The 21,805-nt window shown below is 39.7% G+C and overlaps 1 protein-coding gene across 3 annotated transcripts; it reads right to left on the reverse strand.

The window, feature by feature from the left end:
• Positions 1-3,395: 3,395 nt before the first annotated feature.
• Positions 3,396-15,645, reverse strand: RXYLT1 (ribitol xylosyltransferase 1). 3 transcript variants are annotated; one of them, XM_074168792.1, is made up of 6 exons: positions 15,491-15,645; positions 14,860-15,030; positions 13,768-13,870; positions 7,852-8,166; positions 5,534-5,704; positions 3,396-4,408 (listed from the first exon to the last, which is right to left on the reverse strand). In XM_074168792.1, exons 1-6 carry the CDS (start codon positions 15,633-15,635, stop codon positions 3,991-3,993), a joined length of 1,323 nt encoding a protein of 440 aa, XP_074024893.1. In that variant the 5' UTR covers positions 15,636-15,645; the 3' UTR covers positions 3,396-3,990. The 3 variants fall into 3 exon arrangements, with proteins under 3 accessions (XP_074024893.1, XP_074024892.1, XP_074024891.1); XM_074168791.1 differs by having other exon boundaries at positions 14,860-15,033; positions 15,488-15,635; XM_074168790.1 differs by having other exon boundaries at positions 15,482-15,635.
• Positions 15,646-21,805: the final 6,160 nt, after the last annotated feature.

Raw genomic sequence — 21,805 nt, forward strand, 5'->3', positions numbered from 1 at the left:
TCAAACTATTATTTAACTTACCTTTGTGGACACAGGAAGCAAAAACCAAACAGCACGAAGTCCCGGGATCCAATGTAAACTGTACATCATCCTTTCAGGCACATTCTCATCAGGTCAGCTTTTTTTTTGGGGGGGGGGGCTGATTCATCAAACCCTTTGTGTAGGATTCACAGCACTACATAAACATTAAAATCTGTCTTAGCTACTGGAAAATGGCAGTCCCAACACGTCTTAAGGTAGCAATTTTCTTGGAAGCAACAGTTTCTTAGGGCACGGTTGGAATTGCATTTGAAATACATGTCTCTCCCAACGTCAGTCTTCATGAACGCGCCAAAGTAAGCATAATCTTGTTCAACTGTCATTCCTTTCTCCCATCCCAGTAGGAAGAATTCCTGGAAATATTTTAGGACTCCAAAGCACAGAAGCTGCTTCTGAGTTTGCCCAGCGCTCAGAGGTTATTACTAACATGCAAGGTTTGCCAAGAAGTAACTGGATTTTGTTTCTGTGGTTTTGCAAGTGTTTTGGTGAGGGCAGTAAGCCAAGAGAGAAACCGGTGATTCCAGCACATCATAGCAATCCTAATTCATACTTGCTGTGAGAAGCCTTCTAGAAAACTGTCAGTTTTACCACTCTTTATATAAGTTGCAGTCATTGAAAGACTGTATCTAAAAATACCAGAAAACCTAACTACTGAAATACACTATCACAACTTAAAATGTCCAAGAATGGTAAGCAATCAGCAGCCAGATCTTTTGCAAGGGAATTCCTTACCTACAGGATCACCAACAGTTACCAAGACGGGGTACGTTCCTTTGGAAACATCGCCCTCCAGAATCCCGTGTTATAAGCAGTTTATGCCGTGTGTTCACAGCCACTCTTAACTGGTTCACAGTTACGTAGGAGAGACAGAGTTACACTAAATTGTGAAAAGCTAGATCTGTTTCTTCTTAGAGCAAGGCAAAAAAGCTTAATTTTTGAAGTCCTCATCAGCATGAAATACTGATAACGAAACTGGTAGAGTTATAAATTCCACATACAAATCTAAGTGGGATGCAAAATACTGCGCAATTAGCAATCTGTTTGTAACATTTGATGTTACAATTTGCATTCTTGACTCGAGACAGGCTTGGTTCTGTGCAGAATTCCCTCTCCGATGGAGACAGCATGTGTGGTTGTAAGAGGCCTCAAATCCTTGTTCCGTGCCCTAGAAAGCTGTACTTCACCGTCCCAGCCTCGAACCAGAGGGCTAACGGCAAGAACAGAGCATCCATTCTCCTCTCAGGATTAAACAGCTGAATTGATTCTTCATCTTCTGACAGTAGATACTACCTACTCTCACCTGGACATGTCATGCAGGAGATAAACTACCTTTTCCACCAGCGGCTTAACTGCTTCCCTTCTTTTAAACCAGTTTCCTCTACCACTTATGAGACCTTGTCTTTGATTTCTTGCACCCCTCACTGTCTTTCTTCCCTCAGTCTCATGCTTTTTTGCTAAGGTCCCTTTCTTTGTCTTGCTTATCTCTGGATCCAAACAGGGCACCGAGCTGAAAATTTTTCCAAATGAGGAAAGATTAGGAAATAAAAACAGGAGAACTACAATTTTCCCCACAAGCCGGACAGTGGAATAAAGAAATAATTAAAATACTAGCAACCTGCCTAATGTGTTAGCGACCCTCCCTTGGCTTCAAGATGTTTTGCTCTCTTTGCTCCAGTAACACTGGAAACAGAACACAAGAAAAAACTTCTAGCACCAATTCCTGTTGGACTGAAGCAGGTGAATTTGAAGTGTCAAGAATTGGTTAAATATAGATAAAATGCAAATTTTATTTATCTCTTTGAGCTCCAAGAGCAGGCAAGCAGCGGCAATGTGAAACTCTGATAAAACTCTGGTGCATGTCTTGACCTTCCTTAAGAAACAACTGCCTAATTATTTGGAAATAAAGTCACAGGTTTCCTTAGAAACGAACACGTGAATAGCAGCACGCTGCTTCTACTTGATGACCAAGTAACACACTGAACTCTTTTTCAGGCTGCGACTTGCACACCATTAAGATTTTGTAGGAGCTACAGCCTTTTGTAAGAATCTAGGCTGACTGGTAAAGACTTCTCTCTCTCAGCTGTTTTTTGCGGTTCCTCGAAATCCTGCAGGAGCGCTGAGTGATCTGCTGACCACAGGCTGAAAAACGCTGCTCTAGATCATTGCTCCACGCTTGCCTGTGTAGAAAGATTCTACTAGATGGAAATCACAGCAATGACACTGCACTACTGCAGATACTCAAGCTTCCCTCTAAGTGCTGTGCACTGCTGTGCAGATGGCTACCTCAGCATGGAAATTTACGGTAAACTGGGTCTAAGAAGGTCCACCTCTAAGCAGGGCTCATCAGCTCAGTGCTGAACTGTCGTAGCTGCACTTCCAGTCTCAGCTGAATGGAGAACATGTGCGTTGCATTGCAACGGCATGTGTGATGCTTCAGATAAAATGGGCCGACAGTCACAGGAAATTCATGTTAGACATACAGTTCAGATTATTTGGATTTAGATTATTTGTCTTCTGAGAGCATCTGCTAAGAATATGGACTGCAAGCTTCTAAAAATCCTGGTATTCTGAAACACACCTTATTCCAGATCTAGACAGCCACTGTGAATATCATCCACTGTTAGCAAACTAAAACACAGTGGTTTTATATTTTAGGTTTGTGGGGGTTTTTTTGTCTTGGTTTTCAGGTGGTTTTTTTGTTTGTTGGGAGTCTTTTTGTTTGGTTTGTTTTTTTTTTTTTCTTTTTTTTTTACACAGAAGGGATGCAAGAAAACTGAAAAAAACCCAAAGAAGCGCTCTTGAATGATACATATTCCAGAATGAGGTAGTATCGTTACACAAATTAATATTACTGAGAAGTACAGCTGCACTGGCTTTTGAATTCCTGCATGAGAATGAACCCATATGGCATGCTGATATTTGAAGACAGAAAACTGGCTATTATACCCCCTTCAGTATGCCAATGTTGTGTACGCAGTAACTGCCCAGCCAAACATGCTGGAGACAACAGCACACGCTCACTTCCGATGTACAAGAACAGGAACAGATCCCTTTGGCTGCATTTAACAAAACCTGCTGAAACTGTTTGTTGTCCATGTAGTACCATAAACATGCAATAATATGTTTCTGCCATCTTTTGGAGTTGACAAGTTCCAGCAGATTTTGAGAAATCAGGTAAGCTACGAGCAAATTAATGTTTAAGGCCTGGTGTTCAGAATGTGCAGCTGTAACTGCAGGTAATGAATGCTCCCGCAGCAGAACTGCTAGAAAGATATGTCCCAAGACTAAATGGAAATCAAAGAAAGCAATTTTGATATCTGAAATTAAAAGGGAAAACATATTGCTATGAAATATTTCTAAGAAAGAGTTCTCTATTTTTACCTTGAAATACACATTTTTATTCCACAGTGTTTAATTAGCTTTATGGCCACTTTCTTGGAAATAAAATGTCAATCAAGTAAACAGTTCACATTTTCAAAACAAGCACTTACCAGGACGTATCTTAATGATTGTGCTAAACCTGGCAATTTTGCTATAATCATACCTGTCTTCTTTAGTCTACATAATAAATTACTCTGTACCATACAGCTTTCATTCTTTTCTTTTCTTCAAACACAACAGTCATACTCATGTTGGATTTTAACAAGTTCACATGCTCAAAGGTATTCTCATTAAAAAAAAATTTATCAGGTCACACATCAACATGGAAATTGTTAAAACAGTAATAAAATTGTTGTCATCCTTACAGACTACCATCCTGCAAAGTCAACAACCTCTCTGAAAATTGCTAAGGATGGAGGGCCAACCATAGCTCTTGGCGAAGCTAGCACAATTCTGTTGACTTCAAAAGGAATGCATCTGCCCTCTGAGACTTCTTTTGTATAAAAGCTTCCTTGGAAGGTTAATGGAAATTAAGCTTTCAATCTATTCTAGATTTTCAAAAGGGACAATTTATCCTTTATCACTGGGCAAAAATGAATTTTCCAAAGTATTAATGAATTTCTGTCTCATCCACGCTTTGAAGTTTCGATACCATTCCATAAGCTTTTTTCTCCTTTGAACCTTTTCTTGTAAGCTCATTTTTTTTTCTTTCTCTAGAACAGCGGGAAGCTCTTTCCAGTTTTTAATAAAGATAAATGGAGCCCCCATGGTTTTTAATAATTGTAATGGAGCACTGTGGTACATTGATGAATTTCCGCAATCACCCGGTGTCATTACATCTTCTATAACAGGCAGAGATCCATATGAACAAGCTTCATAAATTCTATAGCATTCTGTATTTATTCCCACTGGGCACAATGTCAAGTCACTCCGCAGCAAGGCATCTTGATAGTTTTTGAAACTTTCATTTGTTTCTTGAGGCTGCCACCTAGGAAAGCAAAGGGGTTGAAAATTAACACTTTTCCCATGGCACTGCAATGAAAAAAATAGATATATGCTTTAATTTAAATCGTTTATAAATCTGAAAATGTCGTCAATTTAAAAATTTTATATTACACACACAATCAATAGGCCTTTACTTTTAGTCTTAAATATTCTTAAAGAGTCTTCTAAAAATTTATTGAAAATGTCACCGTTAAAAATAGATTGTAACACTTTTTTGATATGGTCCTTTTAGGAAATTATTAATACTCAGAAGTGTAAGAGGCAAATTGAAACTCTATTTTAAATCTTCTGCATGACTCGGATGACGCATATGTCAATTTACTTCACAGCAGAGTTCAGAAATAGATATACAGGGAGACACTCAATGGACTTTTTAATGAATTTTTTTTGGCCTTGAATACTTTAAATCAGTAGAGGTCTGCTCTTCAAAAGTTAGGATGTAAAGCAACCTGTTAACCTGAAACCATCTACCTGAAGCGCCTCAGAACATCTGTGAGATAAGAGTTTATGTCACAGATACAATCCACATCCTGAGATTCTTCATCAGGGTAGCGGAGGTCTCCCTAAGCACTGCTGTGCCCGCTGCCAAACATTTTACAGCTGCTGCTTGACAAAATTAAGAAATACAATCAGAACCCTACTCCTGTTAGTCAAAAGATCTGTTCCACCTATTTGAAATAAAAAAGGAGACGTGCTGTACACAGATTAAACCCACTCTCTCATCCAGAACTCAACAAAAGACAGCTGTCTCTTTCTTCTGATAACACATCAGTACGCACAAGGTGCAAGACAAACATTTCTTCTCCCACCATAATCAAAGGCATACAAGAAAAAAAAGATGGTCTTTATATGTAGCATACATAGGAGATTTTTCTATGTATTAAAAAAAAAAAAAGTGCTTTACGTGAAATATAGCAACAGAAAGGCCATTATGTTATGAAGACCTATATGAAGAGCCTCGCCACTGTTCTTTGCCGAGACTCGGCAAATCTCCATGATGATTGGTTACTTTTATTTGTACTATTTCTTTATCAGTCAGGAAAGGATTGGTAATAATGAAATAGGCAAAAAAGTCTGAATATTTTCACAAAGTAAACCAAAGTCTTACTGTTCTCTGGCTGCAATCCAGCAAAGTTTATCAAGCCCATCCTGCTTCAGAATTTCCATTAGGGTTTCCCTGGAAGAGTTCTTATAAACTGTTCCTAGGAAATTACATACATATGATCTCGGATCATATAGCATTGACCAGCTGGGTTCTACAACTGGAAAATTTCTGTAGCTGTAAAAACAATGCACACGTTAGATAATGATATCTTTTATGTCAAAGGAAAAGCATTTTGCACCATTTCATCTTTGCTGCAGCAGATTCTAAGACTAAAAGCACCTATTTGTTGACAATCCACATCGACAATGACAGATGGACCCTCAAGTAAACCAGTGTAAGTCCTATCCTAAAAGTTGGGTTTTATTCCCCTTGTTCCCATCACTCTCTTCACAGATGTTCCAGAATACTTATGTCTTCTTTCGACATCAGAGATGCTATGTGTGCATGTTACAAAATGTCCTTGAGAAACAAGCTTTTTCAAAAGCAGCTGTTCTTGGTGCAACCACTAGTTTGGACTGAAATGGCCAGGTTAATGGTAACTATGGAGTTTAAGTCCCAGCTACCTTAGTCTCTGGGCACGCTTATCAACTGAAAATACCACTGGTAACCTCTCAAAGGAAAATGTCACTGACCTGGGTGGACTTCATTAATCTAATCTTTTGGCTACTAAACAGCTTGTCATACAAGCTATTTAACTTGCCTTTTTGGACTCAACAAAACCAATGTAATTGGTTTGCAATTGTCAATGTAATGACAAAAGAATATGTCATTCTTTTAGACGTGTTTTCACTACATCCAGTGTTTTTCTTTTTTTGTCCAATTCCTTAAATCTTACATCACTTATTGTGGTCAGCATGACAGCTAGTGAAACACTGCTTCAGCTGAATGGCTGGAACTAACTTTTTTCATTACATAAAGTTAGTATTTTTTCTGGAACAGATGAATGTTAGAAAAGTTTCTGCTCCTATGCATTCTCAAATTAAGACAGATATTCCTTCTAATGCTATTATTTTTGATGGACCACTGCTCTATTCCCCTGTTGCTTCTTTTTTTTTTTTTGTAAGAAAACCTATACCCTGATCCAATTCTTTACTGGTTTCAAAAGTAGTCTCTACTTTATTTCAGAATGATTTCTTCATCACTATTAATGGCTCTCTTTCTTCACCTTCCCAAATTTTGATAGAACAGTCCTTTCGTAGGTTCTTCTACATGATTAACTTTCAGTAAACCATTTTTCCTTCATGCCAAATATTTTTGCAGGATTCTACATCTTTACCTTCCCTCTTCACTGGGAAAATCTGCCCAATTGCATACCTTTAACCATAATTTTGACAACTGTTGGCGTGCAAGGGCTGCAGAACCACTTTCTGATATCTGATCTATCTTTCTCCACCCAGCTCTGCACTCCGGATTACTGTTGTTAACTGTTGTTGCTTTCTATTATCTGTTGCCTTAATCTTTGGCATCCCAAAACTCAACTTCTTTTTGCTTAGGAACTTCCAATGCCACCAATTCTCTGACACTATCAAGAATCCAAATGTAGTGTATTTCAATCACACTGTGAGCAAGTTAAAGCTGTGTATAAAAACTCCACACAGTTTGCTAACTGGCTAAATACAGGATATTGAATTCAAATTCAACCGAAGATATGAAAATAACCCTGTATTCTTTTCATCTGATATTACACCATGATAAGTAGCTAAAACACCATTAAGTCTCTTAACAAGGAGTAAGCTGGAAAAAAATGTATCTAACTAAATCAAAACTTATGTACTCCACAGAAATAGTTTGAGCAGTAAGTATAACAAAAACGTTTTTGTGAGTAAGCAGTTAAGCCGGACTACAGTACTGTGATATACTACAGGTATGCTAATTTCAAATGTCAGGCATACAATTTCCTTTTGAGAGCCACAACAGGGTTTTAAAAAAAACCAATACCAATTCCAGTAGTTGGAACCTAATTACATAGATATCTTTTAAATTCCCACATCCCTGGCACATATTACATCAGCAGTTATGATAAATCTCAAGAGTAAAATTCCTGAAGAAAAAATAAACAAACAGAAAACCGCACAAGACACAGGTTCATTTTTTTTAAAGCTCCCTAAATCTTAGCATTCTTTTTCTCTGTTATCATTTTCATTGCTAAATACAATTTCCAGAGATTCCAATGCTTGATTTAGAAAATCATTAATAGGATCATGTTCTACAATTTACTTACTATAATTGGTTTGGGTATCAGCAGTAACATTCAGACGTATTTTCCATACCTCATGCATAACAATTATGTTTCAATTGTAATTTGTGTCTATAGCACTTACGTAGCTACTCCTAAAGGCCACTGGAAAATATCTTCTTCATTTACCAACGCATAGTCATATGTAACAAAGAGCAGATTTACGAATCCTCCATGTGTTTTCAGGTATGGCTGAATCCATTCATTCTTGCAGTGCTCATTTCCAAGCAGCACAACCGCTACATGCTGGATTTTGTGAGTCTGAATTAATGTTTGTGCGTAACGCAACCACTGAGTGGCGTAAGTGATCTTTGCTTTTTCTCTTCCATTCAGAACCAGCACAACATTTTCAGCTTCAACTGAGAAGTAGCCAGGAACTACAGATGGACCAGTGACGAAGCTGCAAAAACCAAAATACAAACAGTAAACACCCTTAAGACAAATTATTGACCATAATCCCTTAAACATCCCTACTATACAGTCTGTACTCCAGAGATATTTTTTTCTTCAGTAAAGTAAATGCAATATACTGCAAAATAACTGTGCAACTGTAACCATTTATGTTGTTAGTATCTACAGCTATAACACAGGAATAAGGCTGCCTTCATCTTTACTCAGGAAAAAGGACGGTTAGACTTAAATGATAAGGTATTTTGTCAATAAATCAGAACCGCTACCATATTCAAACTGAGTAGAATCTAGAACACAAGAGCTACGTATCTAAATGTAAACTTGCTTGTGTGACTCAGGTCAAACTTGATGCTTTGATACAAGCTAGTTAGCAGAAACGTTTTAGGTAGAAAACTGCATGTCTAGATCTTGCATGCATGTATTTATTTAACAGAGGAACTTCAATCATGTAGCAAAATTACTACATCACTGATCATTTACAAGTATCTGGCAATAGCCATTTATGAACTACAATGAAACAAATCAGTGTTTGCCAGCTTCTGCTCTTCAGTTAACTGCTGTGTTAACAGACTATTGACTGAACACAAAGGATTAGTGATCACACAGCTTGGGAAAGAGTGGAGGGGAAAAAAAAAAATAGCGACTCTTTTTTTTCCCCAGGAGTCAACAAAATGTTAGTTTTCTAGGTCTTCTACATTAATGCATTTTTTCAGCCACCAGTTAAACTTAATTTAGAATGAGCATGAGTTTTAACTCACGAAGGCTGAGACTGACAGCTAGTTTCAGGGCCTCATGAGGAAAAGAAAATTCACAGAAAAAGCTGTAAAATCTACTCCAGTGAGGATATCTAAAGCAGACTGACCTCAGGCTAGCATATTCTAAATGTAGCTAAGCTGACGTACTGCTGGCTCAGTGGGAGTGGCATATTTTGGAACCAAGATTCACGAGACTCGCGGTTTGGAATTAAGACTTTTAATAGAGTGAATGTAAGTCAGGTCAAGATTTAAATCTGAAGTTTAACAAACAATGAGAAAAGATAACTGGGACTCATAAGAGACAGCACCTTGAGCATCAGAATGCCTAAAATAGTGAACAGGATATGTAGTTGATCCAATGATCACCTTGTAAAAAGAGACCTGGGGAAAAAGGTTTTTCTCTCCGGACATTGTGCTGTGAGGATATCAACTTTATAGGAATAACAGGATGTACAAATGGGGAAGAAATGACCTAGGATGTCGGAAAATATGAAGTTTAACAGCATGAAATTACAGTGGGGCAAAAAGAAACACTATGGAAATCTCACACTTGAATAATAAAAACACAGTGCTAAGGCTGTACTATTAATTCCCAGTCTGAATACAACAGGGACTGGGAAATGTAAGGGAGATTACAGAAGCTGCAAAATTAAGACAGTGGTACTAAGAGATTTTCACTACTCACAAGAAGGCTAGATCAATGCCTCATCAGGCTGACATGTGGAAGATTGTATAGTAAATGACTTGCTTCCTATAAAGTCTTTTTTTTTTTCCCCTCACTAGTCTTAGAACCAATACAAAGAGATGCTACATCAGACCGAGTCTTCCTGAGCTTATTCCAAAGGTGTTAGTCAGACAGCTACTCTGTAATAGCAATATGATTAAGTTTAACATTGCAGCAGGAGAGAACACACCAAATGCATCCAGCATACAGATACTTGATATGCAATAAAGGAATTACTTAAAAATGAAACAATAAAGAAAAGAACTCTGAAAGGAGTAGCCCAAATAATAAGAAACTTGCAAGCAGCTTATAGGCTGTTCAAAAACACTGTATAAGAAGCCCAGGCACACTGTGTGCCTCAATCCAAAAAGGAAACACCACCTCCCAACTCCCCCAAACCCAAACGGCATAATAGAAAAGTTAGAGAAGCTGTCAAAATGCAAAGGTCAGAATTGAAAACAATAAAAAACTTGCCCAAACAAGGAAAGCAGCAAAGCTCATAAAATACTGCTGATAAAATGCAAACAGAGAATGAAGGCTAAAAAGTAATCTGAAAAGCACCTTATAAAGGGATATTCTGGCTGACAGGTAAAGGTTCTTTAAATATATGAAAACCAAAATATATAAAAATATATAACGAAAGGAAAACTATAGAACTGGAGAGACTACTTGAGGACAACAGTTTAAAAAGCATTTAAAAAGAGACGACAAAGCCATAGCAGACTTCCACGCCTAACTCATTCTCTTCAGCAAGAAATACAATGTAAAACACCACAAGTATTATATCAAATAGAGAATGTGGACCTGGATGGCATTCACTTGCAAGTTCTCAAGGAACACAAATATGAAAATTGCAGAACTGCTGGCAAAGGTATGCAGCTATTGTTACGAAGTGACACTGCCTGATAGAAAGGGTCTACCAGTGTCACTCCTGTCTATAAAAACAATTTGAGAGGACTGTGGCGCAGAGAAGTATGGCTTACCTCTCTGCAAGAGTCTATAATAAATAGTAAGATCATTGGATCTTACCAAAAGGTATGATCAGTGATCACATATGGGGTAAACACTGCTGGAAATGAGTAATCCTGTCTCACCAATCTAATGGAGATCTATGAGCATGTCAATAAGAATACAGATAAAGGGGATCCAGCAGACATAGTCTACTTGGATTTTCAGAAAGCTTCATCAAAGGCTATTAAGGAAACTAAATTGCCACAGGCTATCCTTGGTGGAAATCTCTGCCAGTTAACTTTGTTGTGCAATACGCTTTCATTCTGGCATGAATCAAGATGCAGAATCAAGATCAGTTTGCGTAAGGAGGACAGGAGAATGGGACTGAAGAGCTATTGAACAACTGGGGCTAACGGGGACTGGGGGAAGGCAGCGCTGAATGTTAAAACAGAGAGGTTGTGACTCTCAGTGGAACAGAAATTTAGGAATGCTCTTAATGATAAGAGATAAGAAGTTTGGCACTCCCTGCTCCACAACATCCTCCTAGATGACAGGAGAGAAGGACGTGATTGCCTCAGGCCAAGGAAAGTGCTAAAGCCTGCTCTCCTACTTGTATGAACGTGCCAACCTGTCACTAAAATCCACAGCCAGGCAGTTTCTTCTCCACCCGTGCTTAATGTCCCTGCATTTCATGTAAAGTTGATACTTTTTGTATTCTTTAGGCAGCTTATTTAGTTAAAACTTGAAGCCATCAAAATTTGCATCAAATATGTGTATTCTCCATCCTAAATATACAAAATGGGCTTATTTATGCAACTGTGTTCAAGTGATATTTTGGCATTTTTATGTCTTTAGATTTTACATTCTTTAAAAACATTCACGAGAGCTCTATGTTTTAACAATCATTCGACTTACAACAAAAAACTGCAGAGCAGCACGTATTCTCCAAATATGTCACCTCAGCTAGTTCCCTCTAGCCTCATCTAGTTATCAAATGGAGATAATTTACCTCAGCCAGGCAATAGAGAAATCAATAATTCTAAAAATCTTATAACCAGTGAGCAGCCAAAATCATGTACTAATTCTTCCTTACAAAAAATACAAAATAGCATTTCCAGTTTGACTAAAAGTAGAACTTCAGCTATTTCATTTCAGAAACTTAATAATGAAAATAACAGTTATATTTGCATATTTTCTATACTTTGCACAAGTTCCTACTAGCCTGTCAAATTTTAGCCTCTGTTATGTTGGTACTAAACTTAAACTTTATGTTTTCATAGGACCTAGCACCCAAGTTGGTTGAAATAAAGACTCTATTATCCCTGGTTCCTCTAAACATAACAAGAAGATATTTAAATATTAGTATAGAAGTCTTTCTCTGAGAGATGCATATACTCTAAGTAACCATGAGAGGTTATTATTCATCTGAAACAGGGACACCAGAAAGAAAATAACTGTAATCAATCAAGTGACAGACTCATTAAGTGCAACAAATTATTTTCATATTATAAACATGAAAGCAAGGGCTTGAAAAAAATCCTCGTGTCCATAGCAAGAAGACAATCTATCTGGTAGAATGTCATTGATTTCTACAGCTTCTGAGATTTTAATTCCGGAAACAAAAAAGTCTCTTCCCACCATGGTAACAGTACGGGACTGCTCCCTAGTCAAAGAAAGTATTGTATCCTTTCTCCAAATCCATGAATGGAAAGCTCTATTACTCTCTCAAGGAGACTACCACAATGCAGTAGCATCATTCATAGCTGATTCCCTAATCTTGTAGGAAAAGGTTATAGTTGCAGACAAGGAATACAGTTTGGTTTTCTTTTAAAGAATATGTCATTTTGTCTCTTTCCTTAGATGCAATACAGACACTTTAATAATTGCTATGTTTAAAACAAGCCAGCATTTCTCTCTAGAAAACATTTTTTAATCACTTATGAATGTGATGCAGGCATTACTGAAAAGATTCTACGGCCTGTACTATGTACACAGTCAGATACACTGATAAACAATTCAAAGTGCTAAAAAAACTTCTGTGACCACTTAAAAAAAACACTTTTAATTCACAATCACATATTTACTTCAAACATTATCTGCAAATTTCAAATAGAACCCCTGTCTTATTGTGCGAGGAAAAATACCTTTCTGAAGCAACATATTTTTTAGAACTTAAATTCACTGAAGTGTGTCATTTATGCTTTTAAATAAAATTTTTTTAACAGGTGGGTCCTGGTGCAAGTGACTAAATGTTGTGAGAGAGCTACAACTGCAGACTGGCAAACTGGCCAAATAGATGAAAAATCCTTCAGCTTTCACTGTATCTTTACAGAAAGGCTTAAAAGTGGTATTGAATAGGACCTTGGAGAAAAGCTAAATCATTCACTATTCACTATCATTCACTAAATAATATAAATCATTTGACAACAGTTTTAGAACATGCATGATGACAGATCAGAATCCTTTTTTAAAGCAAACAATGCTTCAAGTGTCATCTTCCTTTAAAAAATTCCATAAAATTAAGCTTTGCAAGTCACGTACTTAGCCAGATGCTAGATCTCACATGCTGGTTTTGTTATAACTAGAAACAAATATGATTTTAATACAATACTACTTATGAATGAATGAGTGAAGTCCCTTTTCCCTGAATATAACAGAAACCAAATAGCAGGAGACATCTGCTTGGCTCACAACCCCAAGCTTCTTTCAGTAAACCGTCAGCCCCAAACCCCAGTTCTTAGACCTTTCTCAGGGTTCTATTTCTCCCACTCCTGAGGTCTCTTGGCTGCCTTCCCTCTCATCATTTCGAAGTCTTTCCACACTTCTTTCAAATACACAAATCTTCACAAAACAGCAGATTAAATTACTCCCTGGTTTTCTATTTTTTAATAGCGACAGGTTTGGGTTATAGTTTGCTGGTTTTATCAAGTATGTGTTTCCATGAATAAATGTGACATTCCTTGTGATAATTTTGAACGAGAAGTTGTGTGCATATTCCTCAGTTATCAAAACATAACAAAATTAAAGTATTTGCAACTGATATTTGCAACTCTGAGACAGACAAAATAACGCACCTGTGCATCTTACCATATTCCTTAACTTTCCAATGCATCATTTGTTAAAGTTAACACAACTGAAGTCAACATCATGCAGTTAGTACCTGAAATATGTTTTTCCTGCTTTTTGGCTTCCTTCTCTCCACTGTGCAGTCACATCAGCTGGCTGAAGGTGCCCTTCAAAAATATGTTGCCACAGGTAAAGACCTACATAAATGAAGATATGATGGAGAATTTAAATGCATGGACCTTGCCTACTCTACACTCCCAGCAAATAAAGTATTTCTGGGAAGTGAAAAATCATAACAACATAAGAATTTGGAGAAAAAACACATCAGAGCTTCCTATACAATGTGAACATTGTTTCTCAAATTTTGTATGACTTGGAATTAGTTAAGATGAATTTTTCACACATTGAGGCATTTAAAAACATTCTTTGGCTGTCAAAATATGAGTAGATGAAGATATACCATACTACCACTTTAGTGGTAGTCTCCCACAACTTAAAAATAAGCAAGCATTAAACAACATTTTAATGACAGGCAGAGTTCTCTGAAGCTTTTGTGAAACACACCAAATTTTTGTGATAGAATGCATCACCATGTAATATACCAATGTGTTCCACAACTGGAAATTTTTTACATTTTCAAAAAAGCTAAAATAAGAACAATGGTATGTCTTCATCGGTAGTTAAAGAGCTTGAGAGGACCTTGGCCCACAGTTTATGTAGAGACGGTGTATTCTACAATAGAAGAATTTCCAAGTTCATCAGTGGCAGTACCTCTGAAGCACAGAAGATGCCTTATTTCTCACTTTACAATACTTTATTTCACAAAGTGTAAATGTGACAAAATAAATTTTCTGTTATACCCAAGTAAGAGGCCTGTCCTTGTGTTGTACTGTAAGCAGGACTGGATTCAAAAAGTAACTGTGTTTCTCTGCCATTTGAACCATTTTCTTTGACAGATGAGAAAAACAGCCTTGAAAAGAACTGATACAAAGAAACTGGAAACTAATTACTCTTATCTGGTATTAACAAAATTTTGAGTAACAGCTACCACTTCCTTAATGCTCTTCATGTACAGATACCCATATTATCTTACCATACACATAAATTTCAGTTATTAAAACCATAGCAGAGAAGTGCTGTATCAGAAAGGCTGAGGGATTAACAGACATTGACTGCACCTGCTTACCAATTGCTGCTTTGCCCCAAATCTGTACTCTAAGACTGGTTTGTTCTAGGTGAGATCGTGCATTTTTTATCATCTTAAGATTAGCTTCGTATCTCTGCTGAGAAGCAACCAGCTCGCTCTTCTCGTCCCCTTCCCATGGATTCCACTCTTCGTTTCCCACGGCAACATGATCTAGGAAACCCCAAAGGCGTAATCGGCATGAAAAGAACAGATTTACAAGTTTAGAAAGCGACGGATTTTCTTCAGAATGTCAAGCAGCACCTGACAAACCCCTCCCGCCGCCGCCGGGCCCGGTGCCTCACAACGCACCCGCGAAATGGCCGCCGCCAGCGGAGGCGGGGAGGGGAAACCTCAGCTCCGGCCCCGCTCTCCCCTGAGGGGCTGCCTCCGCCGCCTCCCCCCACCCCCCGACCGCTGCCCTCGGCCTGGCCCAGGCTTTCCAGGCCGGGGACAAGCAACGCGGGGAAGGAGGGCGCCGAGGCCTCCCTGGCGCAGGCAGGAGCTGACAGACCGCGCCGGCCCCGCACGAAACCTGCCGCGCCCCGTCCCTGCGGTGGGGGCCGGGCCGGGCCGGGCCGGGCCGGCCTGCCCGCGGCAGGGCTTCTCGGAGCGGCCCCTCCGCCCCTCTCACCTCGGGGGCCGCGGCGGTCGCGGTGGGGCGGGCGGGGGGCGGCCGTGCGGCGGGGCCGGAGGAAGACGCTGTAGGCCGCGTAGAGGGAGAAGAGGCCGTAAGCGACGATCAAGGCGGAGCACAGCCGCTTGCGAGTGCCCCGCATGCCGCCCGGCGCGGGCGGAGGCCCTGGCGGGGAGCGCCGTGAGGCGGCGGCGGGAGGGGCCTCCGCCCGTCGCCCTGGGCTTCGTCTTCTGGTAAAGAGGTTCCGAGGTCTCCCTATCGTGACCTGCCTCTGTCCGAGCAGCTCTCCCCGAGCATTGCTGTTACATCCTCACGGTGAATGCGTGAAGACACTTGTCCCGTGGTGGCTTGAACCCTGGAGCCGAGAGCTGAGTCCCGGCCTCGTCCCCTTCATGGGGTGCCCTGGCAGGGTCTGGGCATCTCCTGCCTGTGGCTCGGAACAGCCACTTCCGTGCTGTGCTCTCATCCTCCTCCCAAGGACTTCCAAAGTCTTTCAGAAATACAGAGTCGATATACCCTGAAGATTGTTTCATGAGCATCGGACAACTTCAGGCTGTCAAATGTACATCAATACACATCACCTTTTGATATATGCAGTCCTGGTGTGGGCCAGAGCTGCCTGCTTCTGCGATGAGCTGCAAGGTGGTGTGGTGTAGACCGGATTGTAAACGGACAGATGAGCAGCACTGTCAAGTTATGGGAATTATATGTAACGGGGAAAGTTGTGCACCAGCGGAACTGAGCTACGTTACATGGTGTTAGAAAGTTGTACCTCTCTTTAGGCTATTCATGAGTCCTTGCTAAGGCTAGATGTTACAACTTCTGTAAAGCCTCTACCAGCATGGTTTCAAACACCGTGATCCTAACGGTAGCCAAAAGCACAGTGACCTTCACCTACCCAAAGCAGAGAGAGAGTCTAGCAAGAGTATAGATTATAACACAACGCACGACCCTGCAGCCTGCTAGGGATCTGAGTGGTTCTTTTCTTGATCAGGTTTTTTACCCTTATGAACACTAAACTTTGCTCTAAACCTGACCTAAAATTTATTTGATGGACCTCTGCTTGCTCCAAACCAAAAGGTAATTAGTTGCCTTAGCAGGCCTTCTGAAATTGGCTTACAATCAGTCCGCTGCCGGATCCTAAATCTAATTTAATAACCTCTACACTCACTGAACTAGAATCTAGTCTGATGACCCACAGTGGCAGCATTGAGTCCTTTATTTTGACATCCCTTTCTGATTGCATGCATTAGCCTGACTCATCACTTTCTTCCAGCCCAGCTCTTGATCCGAAATGTAAACCCAATTTAATAGAATCATGGAATCACAGAATGGTTTGGGTTGGCAGAGTTGGAAGGGACCTTCAAAGACCATCTAGTCCGCTCCCCTGGCCATGGGTAGGGACATTTTTCACTAGATCGGGTTGTTCAAAGCCCTGTCCACCTCAACCTTGAACACTTCCAGGGATGGGGTATCCACAACCTCTCTGGGCAACCTGTTCAACCTGTCTCACTGCCCTCATCGTAAAAAATTTCTTCCTTATGTCCAATCTCTTTCAGTTTAAAACTGTTGCCCCATGTCCTGTCCCTACAGCCCTTGGTAAAGAGTTTCTCTCTGTCTTTCTTACAAGACTCCTTTATATATTGAAATCCTACCCACTTAAAACTTGCATATAATGCAAATCACTCTACTAGCGGTAATCTGTTGCAGAATTGCAGGTCAATACACTTATTCCTGTTAGGCATTACGGCCACTTGGCTTTGGTTATAGTGATTTATAATTCTATGGAAAAACTGCACCAGATGAACGCTTTCAAAATGAAGAGTTGAGCTTCTCTCTTGCCTTTTTAGCTTAGTGTATCTGTGTGAATGCACAGTGAAGTGGTACAGTCACAAACTTCGGGAAGATCCGAGACATGATGTCTGTAGTGGTTGATACTAAAAGAAACTATTTTCAGCTTTAATTGCAGTCTGTTTTCTAGACTGTATCAGTAACTGGATCTGTGTGCTGGGTTGCAAAAATTCATAGAAAACCTATGTACAAAGACTCTGCTATTTAATTTGAAACAGAATGTGATAATGAAAGTACGATAAACAAAGAGCCAAAAGGAAAGAAGAGAGTAATAGGAATGAATTAAGAAGGGCAAAGAAGAAAGTAAAATGTTAAATCCATTGGGAACACAGGTTTCCCATTGCACAGCTTCACTGCTTTGAATGATGATTAGAAAGTGTTCTCTTCTCCCCACACAGGTGCAGTTAATTTCTTATAAAAATGACAAAAGAGGGTTGAAAAGAAAAAGTCAAGAAGAATTAATCTAAGAAGAGTTTGGATTATAGACCATTTCATAAATGGAGTGTCTTCAAAGTCTGCATTTGAGTGTGTGCACTTCAATAAAAATGCAGAAAGCGAATGTGATTTGGAACAATAGTGATCATTGCTCAGCAGGTCTTTCACAATAGGGATGATATAGTCATCTTATTAACAGCAGAGGAGAAAGGCATACCAACCAAAGTGAGGTAAACAGGCAATAGCAATCAAAGTCTTGGAACAGCTGTAATAGATGGCAATGTTTGATCATTTGGAAAGAAATTCAAATGCAGAAGTGTGAGAAGGAAGAGCGTATACTTCCTGAGCATAACATCTTAGTCTTACATTTCCTACCCATATTAATTCATTGTACATTTTGCAAGTTGCATTGGCCAAAACAGGATGGAAAAAACTATATATAATGTAAAAAGGGCATTCATTTTATAAAAAGAACATTGGCTCCTGTTCAAAATATCCATCCGATTCAGGACAGACTCAAGTAAATGATTTTCCTATAATGAAAATTCAAATCACATAGAAACTAGTGGGACGTAAGAATATATTTCATGTTAAGAATGTACTAAGGTGGGGGCAGGCGCTTAGGGGATGGACTTAACAGAATACCTACATGAATCGAAATGTTAGAGTAGGAGCTTTGTCTAGGGACTATAGAGGTAAAACTCATAGCAACATAAAAATGGAAGGAACCATCTTAACCATGGAGTTCCCTGAAATCATGGGAAACCATGCAGCAGCCACCAAATTTAGGGAGTGCCTGTACTTCATTCACAGTGTCTGTGGGGACGTACAAAGGCTTAGCTTGGAATGAAGGCAGTAGTTGCCAGAATCCCTGCAGAAATTTTTTTAGGTGTGTAATTGCTGCTCTATTAGTCCCATTTTCATTAATTAAGAAGTTTGCAGGGTTTCCTACTGCCACCTGCAGAATGTAGTAGGAAGATGCTGTTACTTTTTCTTTCTACAAAAGAAAAATGTCTCCTGTTAGGCTGCACCATACAAGGCTGAATGAAAGGGAGAAATCTGCAGGAGGCAATTAAAGACATGAAGCCAGAGAGAGGCCTCTCTGCTGGCTGCAGATGACAGTGCCCATTCCTGGGCTTTCACAGAGGTTCTCCTCTGGATAGCTCTCTTGTAACAAGAGAGGTAACAGGACTTGGTGCTCGTTACTGCTCTATTAATGGAAATACTTCTTTGAGTACACCCTGACATCATCCTTCAGGCGGAATCAGGCTCAGGTTAACTTCACTTTTACTTGAAACTAATTACGGTGACTGAGCTGTGACCTCAATGGGGTGACTGCCTGGGGCAGAGAGGTGGTGGTAGGGAACTGTCGATAGTGATGTAAAATTAAGGGTATTCACCTCTTTTTTTGGTACAGCTGGCTCAATAGGAGGGTGTCCACCTGAGGCCTTGTAGCTTCTTAGTTTAAATGAGAACAGCCACTTCCTGAGAAACTAATGCACTGCAGGAGCATCCAAATAAAGTGGTTTTTTTTTTCAGCCTGATGAAATGACAAAACCACCTGCTGTATTTAGGTCTTCTGTGTTTTTCTCAGGTACAAGACATACCTATCTGAAGACATTTTTAGATATCAAAGGGTTCTCTTTCCGTATGGCACGTATTAAGTTTAGAGTATCTACAGGCTGTTGTTTGTGTAGACTCCTCCCCTCCCCTCCCTTCACCTCTTCAACAGTCAAAACATAAATGCATTCAGAACATTGTGGCTCCTCCTGTAACACAAGGAAGGGATTCATAGATGCTGTTTCCAGGACTGTTTCACGTCTTTCACATTTCTGAACATCTATGTCAGGACCAGGTTAGACCTTTCCAACAACCCAAAGGAGTTTGATGTTTGCCATGCCTGCTTTCAACTGTTATTCCCCTTGTTCCTGTAACTGTTGCGTCTCCAGTATTTCATTAATTCAATATATAATGAAGGAAGGCAGTAAAATCAATTCCCTGCTCCTTTAAGATTTTTTTGGGTGTTCCCACCCAGACAAAAGCTTTATGGATTATTTGCTATTGCAATGGGCTAATTACACTTTCTTTCACATTCTTTTACAATTTTAAGTATGAATCAAAGGTAGAAAATGTGTTAAAATATTTATAAACACAACACATTCCAATACATTGGCCATTTGCATAAATCTTCAAGGTTTTTCAGTAGTATAAAGATTGCTTTGTGAATGGAAGGGATTTTAGTATCTCCTCCCCCCGTTTTTGCTTTGAGTAGGATGAAGACACATATTTGTATATCACATTCATCTAACAGGTTCCAAGGGAAAGAATTTATTCTTATAGGAAGAACTGTAGTAAGTTTTATACTAGCAGGAATTTTGGCCGTATTTTAAAATAAAACTATATTAGCATATCACTCTGTGGAGTGAGTCACTCTGAGTTTCTGTATCATATGGCTTACATGGGAAAGAAGGATCATTTAAAGTCTACAGTGTTAATTGAGGTGGTTACAGTGCCATTTAAAAATCACTCAAACCTGCAATTTCTTTAAAAATTAATTTCCGGAGGGCAAGCAATGTAATCTCTCACAGAGGAATTCTCGAGCTGTAGTTTATGGTTCTCTCTGACACAGGAAGAGTTGTGCTTCTGGCACTTGATCAGACTTTCTCCTATGATATTCATGTATGGACCCCATTTACATGGCAGTTACACAGGTGATACAAGAAGGAACATGGAGCACTTGGCAAAGGGTGGCCGTGTGTGACCTGCCTGAGCAATTTAGATGAGCTGCAGTTTATTCACTGCCTGTATCTGGGGACTTATAGGAGACAGGGCAGCTCTGTGGGAAAGTTACTCTATCTCAAAGACTTATAGGCTGACTATCGTGGATTTGCAGTAAGCTTCATTCAGTGTAGGTTTGGAAATTTCAGTGAGCTATATGTGGAGAAATATTTCATGGAATAGATACATTTGTGAAATTGCATTCATATCTGGCCTGGCACTTGATCAAAGTTTCTGGATTTTGGGACCCAATACTTCTTTGTTTGGTGACCTCAATACTGAAGAGGTTAGCCTATTCTTAAGTTCTTTTTAAAATGGCTTTTTAAAATTATTTAGAGCAATTTTTAAAAGCTGGAGGGAGGCTAGAATGGTAAGCAGTGGAGTTTAGACTCTGGTCTTCAGGAGAGCAGACTTCTGTTTGTGTAGGTTATTGCTAGACAGAATCACCTGGGAAACTGCCATAATGTGGAAAGGTACCTCACTGTGGCAGGCTAAATTTTCAGGAAAACATACTGAGCTCTCAGAAGCAAACTATCCTGTTGTGCAGAAAGACTGTAAAATTCAGCAGAAGGTCTTCTTGCCTACAAAGTAAATTCTTAATGAACTGAAAACCAAAGAAGGAGCATTCAAGAAGTAATCAATGATTCTGTGCCCAGTTAGTGTTTGGTAATGAGCAAAATGACCCAGGGATCCATGACAAGGACTATACTGTTCAATTTCTTCATTACTGACATGAATGATGAGACTGGACAGCCAGTTTCTCCAGGAGAATGCTGTGGAAAACATTGTCAAAGGTTTTACTAAAGTCCAGGTAAGCAATGTCCACAGCTTTTCCCTCATTCACTAATCTCATGATCCAGTATTCAGTGATGCCCCACCTTGAATACTGTGTTCAGTTTTGGGCCCCTCACTACAAAAAGGACATCAAGGTGCTGGAGCCCATCCAGAGAAGGACAACGAAGCTGGTGAAGGGTCTAGAGCACAAGTCTTATGAGGAGTGGCTAAGGGAGCTGAGGTTGTTTAGCCTGGAGAAAAGGAGGCTGAGGGGAGACCTTATCATGCTCCTCAACTACCTGGAAGGAGGTTGTAGAGAGGCAGGGATTGGTCTCTTCTCCCAAGTCACAGGTGATAGGACAAGAGGAAATGGCCTCAAGTTGCGCCAGGGGAGGTTCAGATTTTTACACTGAAAGGGTTATTAAGCCTTGGAATGGGTTGCCCAGGGAAGTGGTTGAGGCACCATCCCTGGAG

The sequence above is a fragment of the Numenius arquata genome, chromosome 2 (genome assembly GCF_964106895.1).
Source record: "Numenius arquata chromosome 2, bNumArq3.hap1.1, whole genome shotgun sequence".
NCBI lineage: Eukaryota > Metazoa > Chordata > Aves > Charadriiformes > Scolopacidae > Numenius > Numenius arquata.